At 34.5% G+C, this 16,779-nt stretch overlaps 1 protein-coding gene across 1 annotated transcript in view; it reads left to right on the top strand.

Annotated features, from left to right (window-relative positions):
- Positions 1–247: 247 nt before the first annotated feature.
- LOC108754621 (BTB/POZ domain-containing protein 6-B) overlaps positions 248–16,779 on the top strand; it is a 22,067-nt gene continuing 5,535 nt past the window's right edge. Inside the window, exons 1-3 of the mRNA XM_018497056.1 lie at positions 248–255; positions 357–475; positions 16,251–16,459. Of these exons, the coding sequence (XP_018352558.1) occupies positions 248–255; positions 357–475; positions 16,251–16,459 (336 nt within the window). The remainder of the gene's footprint in view (positions 256–356; positions 476–16,250; positions 16,460–16,779) is intronic.

Genomic DNA, 16,779 nt, shown 5'->3' with positions numbered 1-16,779 from the left:
CTCACGGCGGGTGCGAAAAAAAACGTCACTTGATAAACGTCCAAACGGCGGAGCCGGTCACGGGAGTGCGCGCGTCCGAGGATGAAGGAATAAATAATAAAATTCGAGAAGAGAATTCGCGTCTCTGTCTCGTCGGTGGGGGTGCGTAAACTTTGCGGCGAGCTCGAAGATTACGCGACCCCGCAGGTCAATCAGGCATCGAAAACACGTCGCGGCTACGATAAAGGACCTTACTTGAAGCTTCAAAATGAACGTGTGATTAGTGAAGAATCGTCTTTCTTTTTTTTTTCAATTGAATGTGCAATACGCGCGTGTGTAAAAATCGAATATATTGAAAGTCTAATGGAGGGATGAAGTTTATCAGCTGTTGATCGGTTGCCAAAATTAAATTTAGACGTATCTTTCGACGGGTCAGCTACAGTGCAGCTACAAGGAAACTTTGCAACCAGCAGTAATTTAATTGCAGAAGAGCAAGGTATAAATTAATCAAATTTGTGTATTATGTATGGACAAAACGAGAGAAAAAGTCCCCTCAACGAACGTTTCTTAATTTAATTAATGTTTTAAATATCTATCACGAGAGACTTAATTGCCAAATTTGCCAAAATAATATACCTATATTAATATAAATCAAATATCAAATGCTAAAAAATTATATATATATATTAAGGAATACTCAATCTTTAAATCTCCCTTAAAGAATGGCTACGAAATTTGTATTGTTAAAATTAACAAGCATGAAAGCCCCAGCAAGCAGAAGCCCCACGTTCGAGATGGTCCTCTAAGGCTGCCAGAAACGGCGATTTCCGCATTAATACGACTGTCGCGATCGCTTCACTTTTGCAAATCGAAGTTGGAATTTTTATCTGTTTGAGTGTCATTCTTGGCTAAATGCTATGCTTGGAAAAATGCGTATGTATTCGACTGAATACATTACATACCGCGCTATCACGTTTCTAACGATTTCCATGAGTTCGAAGCGATTCCTGCGGTCACGATTTCGACTCGCTATAGTTTTCTTAACGGTTATCAGAGCAGCTTGGTGCTATCAGAGCTACCGTTTGTCGGGCATACACGCTCGTGTTTGTGCCTGTGGAAATATTGTAAATTTCGGCGTACATGAAACGGCAGCACGTTAAAAGCCCAGCGACAGTACGAAACGAAACGTTTGCTTTCGTGCGATTATCTTCATAGGCTGACAACCGAGAAAATACAGATCGTTTAATTGCTTAGATAATTATCCTTAAACCTATTAATGGTTTGCCGTATTTTCATCGTCCCGACCATAATTTGTCGTGATAATGCGACGTGATCATAAATCGAATTAGAAAAAAGCTGGAACCTAAATGATTATAGTAGAGCAAAGGATCAGAGAGAAGGAAGAAATAATGATTTAATAAATTGAAATTTGAGTTTCTTGTACGAAAATAATTGCTGAAGTGTAGATGCAATTTCTGTGATTGTGCTTATTATTTTTATGTACGTAACGTGTATAATAAATATATAAATTCAATATATATATATGTGTGTATATTAAGCGCGTATATGTGTATATAAAAAAATCTTAAATCTTTTTCTTAACTCGTGACATTCTTTTCTTCTTCCGAGTTTACCGATTCCTATCGATCCGATTGATAATTCTCAGAAAATCATACCGCATGTAAATTACGCGATATTCTCCAACATGAAGTATCGACTATTTCGCATTCTCGAGAATCGAAAAATACAAATGATAATTAAAAATTTTCAAATACTGAAAAATTCCTAACGTGGTAAACTTAAACATTGATCCAAAAAAACCTTATTTTTTCACAAACAGTTTTCTCTTTTTTTTTAAGTAGCAAAACTTTCGAATTATTTTGTATTCATTTTGTGAATACGTCGTTACGTATTTTAATTCATTTAATCTAGTATTACTTTTTGCGACTCGAAGTGATGGCAAGAAATCTCGCCTTCAACGTTGACGCGATGTGTAAATGGTTCTTTCGGTCACAAAGACATACGACGGAACTTGGTTGAAGCCTGCGCGGTATTTGCGAAAGTAATAAAATCGTTACGTAGCTTTCCAATATCGCGGGGTAGATCTGCTCAACGACGAGGCATAAACCCTCTTTCCCTCCTCCGAGTGAGGGCGAGTTACTGGCAGAGAATGTAGATACCTGACCCCAAACTATACACGAAACGGGGAGTATTGATCAAGCCGCTTGGAGCGGCCATCTTTAACGGAGAGAGGAAATCATTCGCGAAATTGACGCGTACTTTTCACCCAAACGCGACAAACGAGAAATTGCAACGCAAAAATTCTTTAAACGTGATTTTCTGCTGTAATAAAAATAAATAAATGGATAAAAAAAATTATTAAAAAATAAAAGAATAAATATTAAACCGATGCAAAAAGTAACAAACAAATTAATAAAAAAAAATAACATGCAATTTACCAATGGTTATTGTTTATTTTTCTTCATTAAGTAACAAAATTAAAGAACAAAAATTTTCTTCTCCCATTTAAATTAATTTTAAAATTGAAAATTGAAATTAATCTTAGAAATGCTTTTACAAATTCCTTTTTTGAATATACGTGTTGCTTTTTTATTATCTACAAAATTATTACATATAGTTTTAATAACACAAATAAACACTTTTTTTAGGACACGATTAAACAAAATGTCTTTCGATAGATTTTTGATCATTGAAAACGAATCTGAAATTAGTGAAATTTGATCTATATATTATATCACAGGTTTCCGAGAAAATAAGGTTAAATGTGCCAAAATTGACATTTTTGGCATAATTATTTATTGTCGCTAAAATAATTCTTTGTCAATTTTATTTATGTCACTTTAAAGTGCTATCTTTTGTCTTGTATGAATTTATATTTATCAAGTCACGATTTTTTTTTTCATATGCATAATTAACATATTACAAATTATTAAATTAAATATAGCTAATTATCTACTCAATATTGAATAGATAATTAAAAACGCCAAGTTTGGCACATTTAATTTTTATATTTTCTCGAAAATCTGATATGATGAGCCAATTTCGCCACCGAATTCATTTTCAGCGAACAAAAGTTTATCGAAAAACGTTTTATTTATTCAGGTTCAAGAAAAATATAACCTATTTTTGTATAACTGCGGAATAAACTAATTTTTATCTCTCTTGTTTTTTTATTCGCCATGCATTCAAATAAAATTTTCCAAATCATCATTTTAAGTTTTATAATATCACATTTGTGAATTTAAATCATAGTTTAATTTTTCGTTCCTTTGTGTAACTTTATCGAATTCTCTCTCTCTTTTTAAAGAAAAATCTAATAAACGTTTCATTCATTCAGTTCTCAGTTTGGGTTTTGGTATAAATCTAAATCTAAAACTTGAAGGCTCGAGAAATGAATTTCAGTCCTCGTACGCGATTGATTATTTTTCTTCAACATATTTTTCTGACGGGTGTATCGGCCAATGTAAAATTGGTCAGGCACAGAAATCGTATAAGACCGGCATAGTTCTAAAAAAACTGACTCGAGTAACCTGACACGCGCTCGCGTGAATCGTAGTGTTTTCTCAGAGCGTCACGCACGATCTCCTGCTGAAGGTGTGAGTCAGATTATGAAAATGTATCGAGCGCGTCGTTTATGAGTGATAGATGAACATTTAAACGCAAACGATGCACGATTTGTGGCAAATCGATTCGGACGGGGAGCGAGTCGCGGTGACTCACATTTATTTATCGTACATGCGAGCGAGACTCGGCCGCGTCTTTTAATTGTTAACGTGCCTGACGTTAAAGAGACGCACAGCTCTCTCCTCTCCTCGTCGCACTTGTTACCGTTGTAACGCCCGCACGGATGAATGAATCTCCAACGATAACGAACGTAAATCTTTCCGAGAAGCGATCCATAATGCATCTCGTGAATTCTTGCCTTGCATACATCAATCGCGCACGTCACGCGATTGTTGTCGACAATGCCTACTGCAGCCTGTCACGACATGTAATGTTTTAAAAAAGACAAGTGCACAATGTCTAATTTAATTGAAATATTTCGTTGTTTTAATAGATCGCGACATGCACTGCTTGGCTATTAAAATTGCAACTTGAAGAATGACGATAATCGAGTCAAACACTTACCAACAGTAACATTGTATCAATGTTATTATTTCATATTCAATAATATAACTTTATATTACACATTATAATAAGTATATTAATATTGTTGAGTGAAAATTGCAATACCGATGCAATGCTACTGTCAGTGTTTACCGGAGAAATATCAAAGTGCCTGATATTACGACAGATTATTTATGATATAGAGTGACATGGGGTCTAGAAGTTTACAGCTTAATTGGTATTTTTCTTGAAAGTGTAGCTTATTTTTGTGTTTTACTTATTTTTCCTTATGACCTAATAAGTCCTGTATTCAATTTTCCATTCAACACGACGCCTTTTTTCTACTGTTGCAATTTTCACGGCCGGCAGTACATATTTGTTTATAACGGAGAGACTTGATTTTTTTACAAATAACGAAATAACAATACGATTCCTTTTCTTTTTCCTTTTATATCTTCGACAGGTCGCGGTCGTGTAAATGATGTCAGTGATCGAAATAATTAACTTAGGCCTTACTTAATTAATATACCGAGCGGGGATAATAGCGGGTATCAGTCCGGTCGTGCTTGACGTGTCGATTTAATTCGCGGGTACGTAGTGCGATATGTAATATTAACAGAAATGTTCGGTTAACGTATTCCGTGGACACGTGCGCGCGTGAGTAATAAGTTTATGCACCGGGCATTGCGTGCTTGAGCGGGACATACGAACCGCCTCAGTAATTTGATTCATCCACATACGATAAATAATAAAATCCCAGTTAATACCATCACCGATTCAGCATAAGAACAGCTTTTGTCCGATCTTTGTCATCACAACGTGCAAATATCGACGTGCAAATATCGCGAGACTGACATGGATGACACCTCTCTGCATAATAGCGTTGATGCTATTGTTACAAACTTACTTGCTGTATCCCGTAACTTCGCAGCTGCGGAGTGCGATGTGAAAATGTTACGTTAACGATTATTACTCAGATGAGACGTACGAGATCACGTTTGCGATTCCAACGAAAACTCTTGGGAATCCCCCAAATCGATAATTCTGTAACCCTTCATTATTCGCATCGAGTGTCCAAGGTACCTCCGTCTTGTAAATTTGCTAAATACATGAATACTGTTTATTCACATTATTATACTTAATGCAAATTGTTCTCATAATTTCAAATATTTTTCTCATCTTTATCTAGAGAATATATAAAATCAATCTTTACTGACTATAAATCATCAATTGCAGCAATAAAACTTGAGATTGAATATTGATGTATCAGATAGACAGTTGACATGAGTAATTATGCTAAAAGTCACGCGAATAATGTATAGGCTTAATGACTTTATCTATTTACTATTAAATGTAATTGTTTTATCGATGGATAATTGGATGTTATTTAAAGAGTCAGATAAAAGCTCGATGCCGCGCGCAGAGTTTCTATCATTTTTTTATTATTATCGAAGAGACGTGAAGTAATGTTACAAAATGGTGCGAACCGTAGACAGTACATTCGCAATTATTTCATGTTAGAATAAATATGTTAACGCATAGAGTTTGTAATTGTTCCATGCTAGAAGCTTGCGCCGCACGGTCGAGCGCGCGTGTCTTTTCGCATGTTTATTCTACAATTATGGCGACAACGACGACTGCCGTCGTCTTTCGATGCGCAACAGTAATTATTCGTGACCTCGCGAAATTATCGTCGCAGATAAAGCGCCGCGATAATTTTCATCGGTTATCGAACGCGGGCATTAGCAGGAAACGTCGGGGAAGCGTCCGCCTCTTCCTTTGTAAATTAACGTTCGCGCGCGGCCTTATTCTACTTTTCATCGAACGATCGTATTCGGCTCTTAAGTATTCAAGCAAGTCTTCTTAGCAGCACGTGAGTCACCGGACTCCGACGGTATTAAAACGACACGTGATGCGGTCTACGAGCAAAAATATCGCAAAAAAGTTACGACATGTTCCGGCCGGCATTGATGTTTGAATGAAATTGACGAAACTTCTCTGAAAACACACGCGTAGCAGACTCGCGTTGATTTGAATCGAAGCTTTAACCGACAATCTGTAGACCGGCAATTACAATTCTCCTTTGGATGCAAAACTGTAAAGCCGAAATACGTTGCTAAATTCATAATGTCAAATTAAAGGGGTATCAAATTTAAATTATTTTTAATTATTCCTATCGTCACCTTAGGTCGCGACTGTTATTTCTGTTTAATATGTATTCCATACTGTACTTCATTTAAATAAAACAATGGAATTAAACAGTTTAAGAAACGTATTAAATTTGATTTAATATTTATTATAATGCATACGTTAAATATAAACGCTGTTTAATATTAACACCTTTGAACACCGTTAAATATAAACGCCTAAATTAAGCAATTCAATTACAAAAATGGATTGATTGGATGTGGTTTTTTTAAACATATTTTTATTTTAAAATAATATATTTAACACACACACACACACACACACACACACACACACATTTTTTTTACACACACACACACACACACACACACACACACAAGTTAAAAATAACAAAATGTCATTTAAATAAACAATAATAAATTAAATAAGATCGCTATATGAATAAATATATCAAATAAATATGAGAATGCCAAATACGATCGAGACTAGATATTAGAATGCCTAATTACGTTTTTAAAAAAAATGTTTGTTAATGTTCTGAACTTTTAAATATTATTTAATTCAAGGTATTAGTTTAAGTCTGATTTTCTAATATTTAACAGACTTTGACTTTACTTGATGAAATGAAATTACATTTTTTTAAATAATTTATTATATAAAAAGTCACGCCCTCATTACGTGTTTTTGGGAACATAGAATGCTTATTGCAAACTCGTAACTTAATACGATGAAGCAAATAGCGTAAGTAATAACTAAGAAATTCGTACTATACATGTATACTATCGATTACCACTACATAATGCCGCTATAATATAAATCACTGTAGCGGCAATTAAATCGGTCAGTGATGTGTGATGCGCACGATTACCTCGAATTAGTCACTGCGGAAAAATTCGCGTGACAATTTTCCGGTATCGCAGAAGCGTATCCTGTCTCGACTTCGGTTTTCTTCCATCATCCACCTTCCATCACTTCCACTCGTCTCTCTTTCTTTTTCTTTCTCTACCTGTCTCTCTTCCTCTCGCTGTTCAACGCATCCGTCATCGTGCTTCCTGTCCGCCTTCAAACGATAAGTAGGGGAAAAAAAAAAAACGTCGATAGAGTTACTCGTGGATCGCTGCATATTTTTCTAGGTCAAACTACTGTAGAAGGTAGTTTTCTTCCCGCCGCGCGCCGTGCAGGAGGACGCCGGGACAGAAAAAAAGATCGAAGCTGAAGTAGGAGCTAGCCGGTTAGAATAATGAGTCACGTGATTGCATTTATTTCGCAGATATGCCGGATATATTCGACGGTCGCATCATTTTGAAGCGACAAAAGCACGGTGTCTCACACGCAACCGGTTCACTTCTGTGTCGATAGCCGTTCGTCGGCGTTGTTTCCCGCTCGAACTGTTACATGTATTCATCTTGAAGTAGAGAGGGAGAGTTGTTTCTCGCCGAGACGCGAGCTAGATCATACAGTGTTAAGATCGATCGAGACGAACTGGCACGATCGCGCGTTCGCCAATTTCTGGAAATCGGTTACGTGCAGCGTAAACCAATGGAGAAGCTACGCGCGTTCGTCCTCCGTGAGAAGCGCGGGAAGAAACAAAGCGACAGCAATCGTGACACCTATTTGCTGATCGATAATGTGGCCTACGCGAAAACGAAGAAGAGTCGCATATCAGGTAAAAGCAATTTCCCGGATAATCAAATCGGAAGCAGAAACTTCTTGAAAGTTCCTGTGACTGATATTGTCGATGGAATATCAGCAGTGTAATGTACTTAGAATATGAATTAGTATAGTAGAAATTAAAAGAAGTGTGCCGCTTTGCATTTAAATGAAAGGTTTTTACTCCATTTGGTTTTTGTTCGATCCGTCATTGTCGGACGGATGATGTCAGTAGATTCTACCGATAGGATATAACGAGGATTGGCTGACGCCAATTTACTAGCGCTTAATATATTGTACTTTGTCAGGAATTAATGTTTGGAATAATTATTCGACGGAAATCGGTTCGTATGACGAATAGATTCTATTTTTTCATAACTATTATCAGCGAGAAAACCAAAAAGCTGTAATAGTTGTATTTATATAGAGAGCTATAATATAATTAAAATTGCATCGCAAACCAGAAAATTACAGTTAAGGGACCTTGAAATTATAAACATCCCTTGTTTATGATTTACGTTCTTGTTTAAGAAGAATTCAACGTTAAAATTCTAAAGAATTATTAATATTTACATATAATTTCTTGACAGTACAATATAAAGTAAATCGTAAAAGTTCCAAAAATTATATGCCGATTTCTTTTGTATACATCTCCCTTTCTTAATTTAGTAAAAAAAAAAAAACATTTTTTTTTCCTTTTCCTCCTCAAATGTTCAAAGCGATGAGTCTCTCAATTCAATTCCAGCAGCAGCATTTTTTGGCATTTCTTCTTCTTCATTCTTCTCTTCTTCGGCATCCATCTAGTGAAATCCCAGAGATAACGAATGTAGAGAGTGGTCGCTAAAAAGCCTCGGGATGCGCTATTTGTGAATATCAGCACGGTACCTTCGACGGTAGATGTAATACTCTGTTCCCCCGAATTTAACAGCGTTTACGTCGCATCCGCGACGACCGCGTCAAGGTTTTTCGTGATACGACGGCGACGCGACGCGACGCCGACTCCGCCGTCGACGCGGTATTTTTTTCTTTTTTTTTTTTTTTTCTCGCACATTCGCCATTGCATGCGTGAGGGCACACCGAACACGCAGCTGCGTCGCGTCGCCACGTGTGGCGATTCAATTCGCACATTTCTGCATTGTCGTTTCCTTCGATATTGTCAGACCGTCCTCGGCGGTCCCCGCCGCCGTCGCCCTCGGGATGCGACCGATCGATCATGCTTGCGCATAGCGCGCAACGACGAGATCGAATTATTAATAGACGTTTGCATACGCACGGCGGAATACCGCTCGTAAACGCCGGCTTTACGGCGCTCCTCTAATTGCGCGCGTGAAGAAACCTTGCGCGGCTTGGCTGTTTTCACATAATGTGAAGACTGCAGTGCAAGAGAGAAAGAGAGGTAGAGAAAGAGAGAGAGAGAGAGAGAGAGAGAGAGAGATGTAATATGGAAATCTCATGTTGGCCATGTTAAGCGACGTTCCGTCAACTTGTTAAATATTCGTCGAACATTCGCTGTCGCGGTTTAGTGTACCTGCGTTATTATCTATGAAGCAGTGAGTAAAGTGGTTTTAATTGTTAAAAATTGACCAGTCACAATCGAATATTTGTCTGTATTTTGGTTAATTCTTACAACTACAACCCTTACATCTATGCTTACGCAATTATAGATTGGGCTTAAGCCTTATACGACGCCACGTGTCTAATTTATACGAAAAATCTTATCTTCGACAATGTTGTACTTAGATAATTAAAAATTATCTAGATATAATTACTCTGCCTCTGGCTATAGAGAGAAAGATATATATATGTATATGTATATATATATAAAAGATAAATCACTTAAAATGGAATAAGATAAAGATGATTTTATTATAATTTATTTAAACAAAAGATAAAGTTATAAGCCGTTTTATCTAAATAATTTTAAAACAATTGTAAATAATTATTAAGCAATAAAACAATTTAGGATCTAATTTTAGGATATAAAAAATATATTCATTTTTATCTATAAATCTTTATTTTTTAAAAACAAAAATTTTTCAAATTGTTTCATTTAACGTATAAATGATTTTTGCAGTATTGCTCATCACGCTTAAGTTTTCTACATAAGGATACTTCCTAGGATTGATTTCGTAAAATGTTGCAACTGAATTTACTTTAGACACGTGTCTCGCATTTCTTTTCTCGCAACAATTTATACTCAAGCATCGTTCTTTCCGTGCAACATATATGTATATAAAGAGAGCTAAAAAAAAGGGTTCAAGATTTAAAGGGTTCGAAACTGAAACTTATAATGCGCGTTAACCGAACTGGAAAATATTTAATCAACATAGATTATAGCATCAACTTATACATAATTAATAGCAAGTACATAATAATAGCAAGCACTTCTAAAGATTTGCAATTTGGCTTTACATTTGAAAAACGGTCATATATGCGGGCGAACTCGAACAAAGGGGAGATCTTTGCAGCATCTTCTCTTCGATTGAGTCAATTAGCGAACCCCGATGATCGCGTTAGATAGTTGTGGTAAGCAGCCTATATTATAATTGGAATATAATTTGTTTTTGTTGGCTATTAACCGTTGGCGAATCCAAAAATTTGTCAAGGGGGGGGAGACCATTATAGTATCGCAAGCAAAATTTTTTTTAAGCTCCAATATAAAGATAAAATATTTAATTATTACATATATTAGATAGAATATAAAAGTATTATTTAAATATATAATTCATAAAACATTTTATTTTTAATTAAATTAACACAAAGAATGATTAACATCTATGTTTTTTATGTCTACGAGTTTCTTAAATTAAAAAATACTTTTGAAATATTAAGATTATGATTGAGTATTTCAGAAATATTTAAAAATATAGATATATAACATTTTGCTATAAATATTTTTAAAAAAGGAGATTCCATTGCGCGAAGGAGAGGGATCATAGATCCAATTGATGTATGGCATGAGTATAATGGTGGACCTAAAAAAAATCTGTAAAATTTTCGACCCTCTTTATCCATTGTGCCAATACATCTTGCTGAAATACGGGCGCGCGTCTCTGCAATAAAAGAATTAATTTTAATTGGATTAAAAGGCCGAGCGGGTACTCGTTCAAGTTAATTATCGTTACTCGCATAGCCGTCAGTTCGCATTAACCCTATGTCGCTGCAGTTATGCTAAATTAAATTGTACCCGCTGCCCTTTCTCTTCTTTTCCGATAAAGATTCTTTTAAATTATTCTGCTGCACGTGACTCACTTGCAAAACTTCTCCAAATTTTATAAAAATTCATCGACGTATTTTCGTCATTACAAGCCCACTATTGTATAATTGTGCTCCATCCATGATATTTGCAAGAATGTTTATGTTAGATGTATAGCGGGGATTCGATCGTATAAATATTATATCATACAGTGCGTGTACGCACACAATACATATTCCACGCTCGAATTAATTATATTACATTATATTATAGTTAAAAATTTTATATGAAGAATATTTTCAAGTTATATTTAACTTTTTTTGCTATTACAATATCAAACAAATTTAGCAAACAATATCAAACGTAATATTTATCATATCTTCCATAATTAAAAAAATATTATCTTTATCACACAGTGTAAACTAAAAAAGTATTATCTTTATCACACAATGTACAATAATTGTTCTGAAATTGCAAAATCGGTATAAATAGATATATCATCAATCGATCGATTGTACTACTTCATTTTTGCAGTAATAATTTAAGAAATTCTATATTGATTGAGTTACAAAATTGATTGCCAGCACTGGAAATTCATTTGTTAATAAGTCACTATGATTTAATAATTTTTTTTTGTTAACTTTAAGATCAAACAATATTCGTACGATCTTTCCTTATAAGCGGCATAACATTTAGCATAGTTAACACGCATAATCAATAATGTTTACGAGCTTTACGAGTACTCGTGATGATCGTTCACAATGAGCCACTCCTCAGCTATAAACACACGCGTACATTAAAATTCTTATAGCGGAGCGATGCTTAATAATAATAGCGTACGCAGTGATGCCCCACTTTGTTATAAATTAGTGTCACGTTAATACGTATCATACCGTGAAATGTATCACGTGTATGCGCGATGTGCGATCTGCGAAATGTGAATCTTTATTGACGTAGTTTGGGATACTTGAACTAATTCGCGATGGCAACATTCTGCTCGAACACAATGACTCATTGCGTTCGTTCGCATATTTCTAATGTAATGATACTTTTGATACGTTTCATCTTTTCTTCTCTTCAAAATTCGGGACATAAATGTTTCTTCCATTGTGTACTCTCGCTCGTGTCGGCAACATTAAGTTAATAAAATTTAACATTAGTGAAACCTACATTTTCATGACACAACTGAAAAGCTGTGTACCAGAATAGAATTTCTGAAATTAAATTTAGGTTGAAATTTGTTATTTAAGTAAATTTAAACTCATATATATATATATTCTTACGTTATAGAATAAATCTTTACCTGATGTTATAACGCACGATGCTGGTACCAAGTAACTTGACACTGATGTGATGGATCACATTTTATTTTAAATTTAAGAATTTTTTATTTAAGAATAAAATAAAACATTCCTTTTTCAACAAAAATAAATATGATTATTCCTATATCGATCCTACATTTTACGATAGATCGAAGAATAATAGCATTGAATTCGGAAATCTTTTCTATGGGTGTACACCTGTCTCATATGTTTTCATCCGGAGACTGCAACGCGACCTTGCGATTTCGATTCTTCAAACGGATTCATTCACGACCGTCCTGAATATCATTAGTGTCTTCCTGTGTATCGTTGAGAGATCGTTCGATCGCAAAACGGTTAACACATAGCAATTATTCATTCGTACCACGACGTCTCGACTATTAACACCTCTGAATTCCCTGAACGATCGAGAGTGCGCATATCCGGCGTTCCTTGCGACAACGGAATCGTCCTAACCGGAAATTTACGAGTGCGAAATAGAGTATAAAAGAGCGCACTTGTTCTCATAATCAAGTTGTCGCATATATGTATGTAAATGGCGCTGGCATTGATCTTGTCTGTTGTTAATTTCGAAAAAGAAGAAATAATTGTTCTCGTGTTGTTTCGATCGAGTTAAAAAATCGTGCGCTATTGTATGAAAAAATTATTTTAGTAACAAAGCTCAATAACAGCAAATATTCTGAAATAAACAATTGTTGAGAAGCGAGCTGTTATCCGAAAAAGATGGTCGATTCGTTCGTCGATTAGTATTACCGAGAAAGCTCTGCACGATCTCGACCGATGTCCCTATTAATGCTGCATTCTTCGACACTGGATACGAATAAACAAACTTCGGTCCCGTCCTCCAATTCCTACAATACAACCCATAGCTTCGAAGTATTGATAAGGCCCCTCTTTATTTTGCGGAGCCGAGCATTCCTGTCGTTTTTAAAGTGGCCCTCTCGCTCGGTCAATGTTTATAAACGATCGTAGGTGCAGTCGATGAAATGCTAGCACATACATTTACATTAACCGTTTCCTCTGAGAAGATCTGACAATGAGTCATTTATGGATGGAAGTAGGAGATCGATTGATTTGTCAGTATAGTGGGACTTTTCGCTCCGAAAGGGTTGTTCTCCAAGTTTCTCGCCAAGTATCTGCGGTCTCTTCCGCCCGTGATAAATAAACGAAGTATTTTTCTTTCGGCAACGTTACGTTTCGATGAATTGTTTTTCTGATTGGGGCGATTTGCGGAGGAGTTAGTTAATATATAAAAAACAAACTGCCGTTGTTATTATTTCCGAAAAAGTCATAATAGTTGGCGAAAAGCTATTCGTTTGGAAAATAAAAAAATGGAGAGTATCATCGAAATGAATTCAACCGTAGTCAATCAGTGAATTATTACATAGTGGCGCGTCATTTGATTCTGCTTCTTTTAAAGAATAAAAAGACAAACAGTTCCTATCGATGATGTGGATTTATAAAATTACAATTTGCAAATTAAGCAATTAATTTTGTGCGTATTTTATACATTTACATAATGTATATTTCTCAATTCAGATAATATAATTAAACAGAGACGCATCTCTTAAACAGCCTTTGTCAAGTTTAGAGTTACAACTAGTTGCGTATACGAGCTGCTATCAAACGTTCTCTTCACTGTTTTGTCAATAGAGCGGCATCTCACTCGTGTTAATAGTGATCGTCACTCATATTATACTGGTATCGATGTCATTAGTATACCGTGCATCTTTCACGTTGTGACAGGACATTAGTATATACGATTACTAACTTTATGTTTGTGTTCTGATCCGATAACTTTATTCGTTAGTTTCTCATTGGTACAATGTATGAACGCGCCGATATGTAAGTATATCAGAAAAATTAATTGTCATACGTTATTTAAAAAAAATCATATTTACGAAATTATCATTCAAAGTTAATTTTAAAGCCATTTAAAGGTGGACAGAAATTTTCGAGGGTTTTGTTGACCGACGCAGAGATCGTTTTATTTTTATGTTTCCTTATGTATTTTTCTTCGTGGAAACCGAAAAATGTGAGCGACGAACATAAGACTGAAAAAAGAAAGCTTATAATAAAAAAAAGAGAGCTTTTTAAACAAACGACTGATATCAGAAATGATTTTTATACACAAATAGAAAAATAATTTAAATGTAATAACACGGAACTTTAAGATCCCTTATATACTTCTTTTATTTTCAAGACTTGATGCTTCCCCCTCTTCATTAGCGTCTATTTAGTGTCCTCTTGTATTATTGTTCGACTATATACTTATATTCCTCATTTGATCTATGACAAGCGTACTAGTAACATCACAAGGTACGTCCACCTACGATTTATATGTAAGTACTTTAATTGGTGTGAAGTTTCCTATTTTAATTTTACAAATTCTAATTTATTGTCTTATCGCTTTGATAAATCTGGTAATTTAATGGACGCCATTTGGACTGTTTCGTTGATGTGATATTCAATATTTAACGTTCTAAATTGTTATGATCAATCCTTACGCGACAAGTAAACGTTTTTAATTTATACACTGTCATCAATCTATTTGATGGCACATTAGAATCCAATTAATGTAAAGATTGTTAACTTAATTATTGAGGAGGACTCTAACCGGGGCGGGGTTCGAACGTTTAATTAAATTTTTGTAACGTACGATAAATTTTTAGTTTGGTTAGTTATCAATTATAAAAAATTGCAATCCTAAAAAATTGCAACGTTTATTATCAAATTTTTATAAAAGTTTTTATAAAAAGTGACAATCTAGTAACTCTTCCATTCCTTGTATAAAACTAAAAAAACGTTTATATACGCTATCTATACTAAAAAATCAGTAACTAATTGAAGTAAAGTCCTATCTTCCGCAAATACTGCCAAACCCATATATGAATTAGATACTGTGTGTCTCGTAACATTGGCACGGCAGTCGATGTAAAGTAAACGGTAATGATTGATAAAACGCACAAAAAAATCGAATCTGACGGAGCTGGCTTGAGATAATGTTTCCGTGAATCATATAATACCATAATGCCATTAAAAATAAAACATTTCCATAAAAAATGCAAAGTGATTCACTGTTTGCGGTACTGATAAAGAATAGATTTTTTTTTTAATGCAGCACGGCAATAGGTGAAGTGGCATCCTTATCGAAATCATAGTTTTGTTAGCGTTCTGGATTATTTGAAACAAAAGAGGAGGTTTTTTTTATATATAGTTTTTAGAAAGATTTCTCCGTTTATTAGGTAAAACACTAAAAGTAGACTTTAAAAAGGAATACTAACTTTATATCCAATATTGATATCGATAGTGTATTTATTTGATGTCTTTTGACGAGTACTAGAATTCCTAATATTTATAAATTTTTTAAAAAATTTATAAATATTATTTAATAACTAGTCTCTAGTACTCGATAAAAAAGAATAAAGTATTCAAATAAAGTATTCAAAATTATTCAGTCAGCTAATGTTATATAAAGTTAACGCACCATTTTTTAAGGTCCACGCTTATTATGTATATAATTCTTTAAATTCTTTAAAACTCTTTGGAACTCTTTAAAAATTATCAAGAAATTTTCCTTTTGCGTTCTATTATAAATATAATTCAAAATCCTCTTAACAAGAATTACGATTTCAAAACGTAAGGGTGTCAACTTTACACACTCATGGCAATGTGCCATGCGTTAATAAGGTAAAAATAATATACTAGCATTGTGTTTTTACTGGCAATAGTTTTGTCTCATGAAGAAATTTGAATAACTAAATTTTTTTTCTTTACGCGCGTCTTAATGCCTAAATATAATACAATTTTATTCATTGTATGTATAGGAGGCAACTCACAATTCTCTCGCATCCAGACTAAGAGTTGGCGCGAAAAATCTCAAGGACTGCAGTGTAAAATTTATTCCAGAATCTTGATTTCACCATTGACTACGAAGACTTCATACAAGAATTTCGCAGATATGTCTCGAATCCCCCTTATGGAGCCTGAGACTGGTTTGCCAGTCACAGAGGGCCAAAATATCGTGATACTTGAGGTATATTCTAAAGATAAATAATCAATTTTTTAATAGAGTTAAATATAATTTTCAATATAAATTTCATACGAGATGTTTTTATTTATATAACGCGATTAATTAGACATTTGAGTGTTTGTAAATAAAATTAATTCTATGATACTAGCAAAAAAGTACATTTATATACTTTTATTATTATATATTTGGAACTTGATTAGATGACGGTGTTGTATTTGGATGGCGCTAATTATAGAAAGAAGTTAGAGGATCAAAACAAGAGTTCTAAGGAGTAGATTGAAAAGTTTCCAACCTGACTAAGAAACAGTTTTTTTAGCTAAATG

This window comes from Trachymyrmex septentrionalis, unplaced genomic scaffold (assembly GCF_001594115.1).
Source record: "Trachymyrmex septentrionalis isolate Tsep2-gDNA-1 unplaced genomic scaffold, Tsep1.0 scaffold80, whole genome shotgun sequence".
Classification (NCBI taxonomy): domain Eukaryota; kingdom Metazoa; phylum Arthropoda; class Insecta; order Hymenoptera; family Formicidae; genus Trachymyrmex; species Trachymyrmex septentrionalis.
The sequence above is the reverse complement of the archived record's forward strand: the minus strand, read 5'-3'. Positions and strand labels throughout refer to the sequence as shown.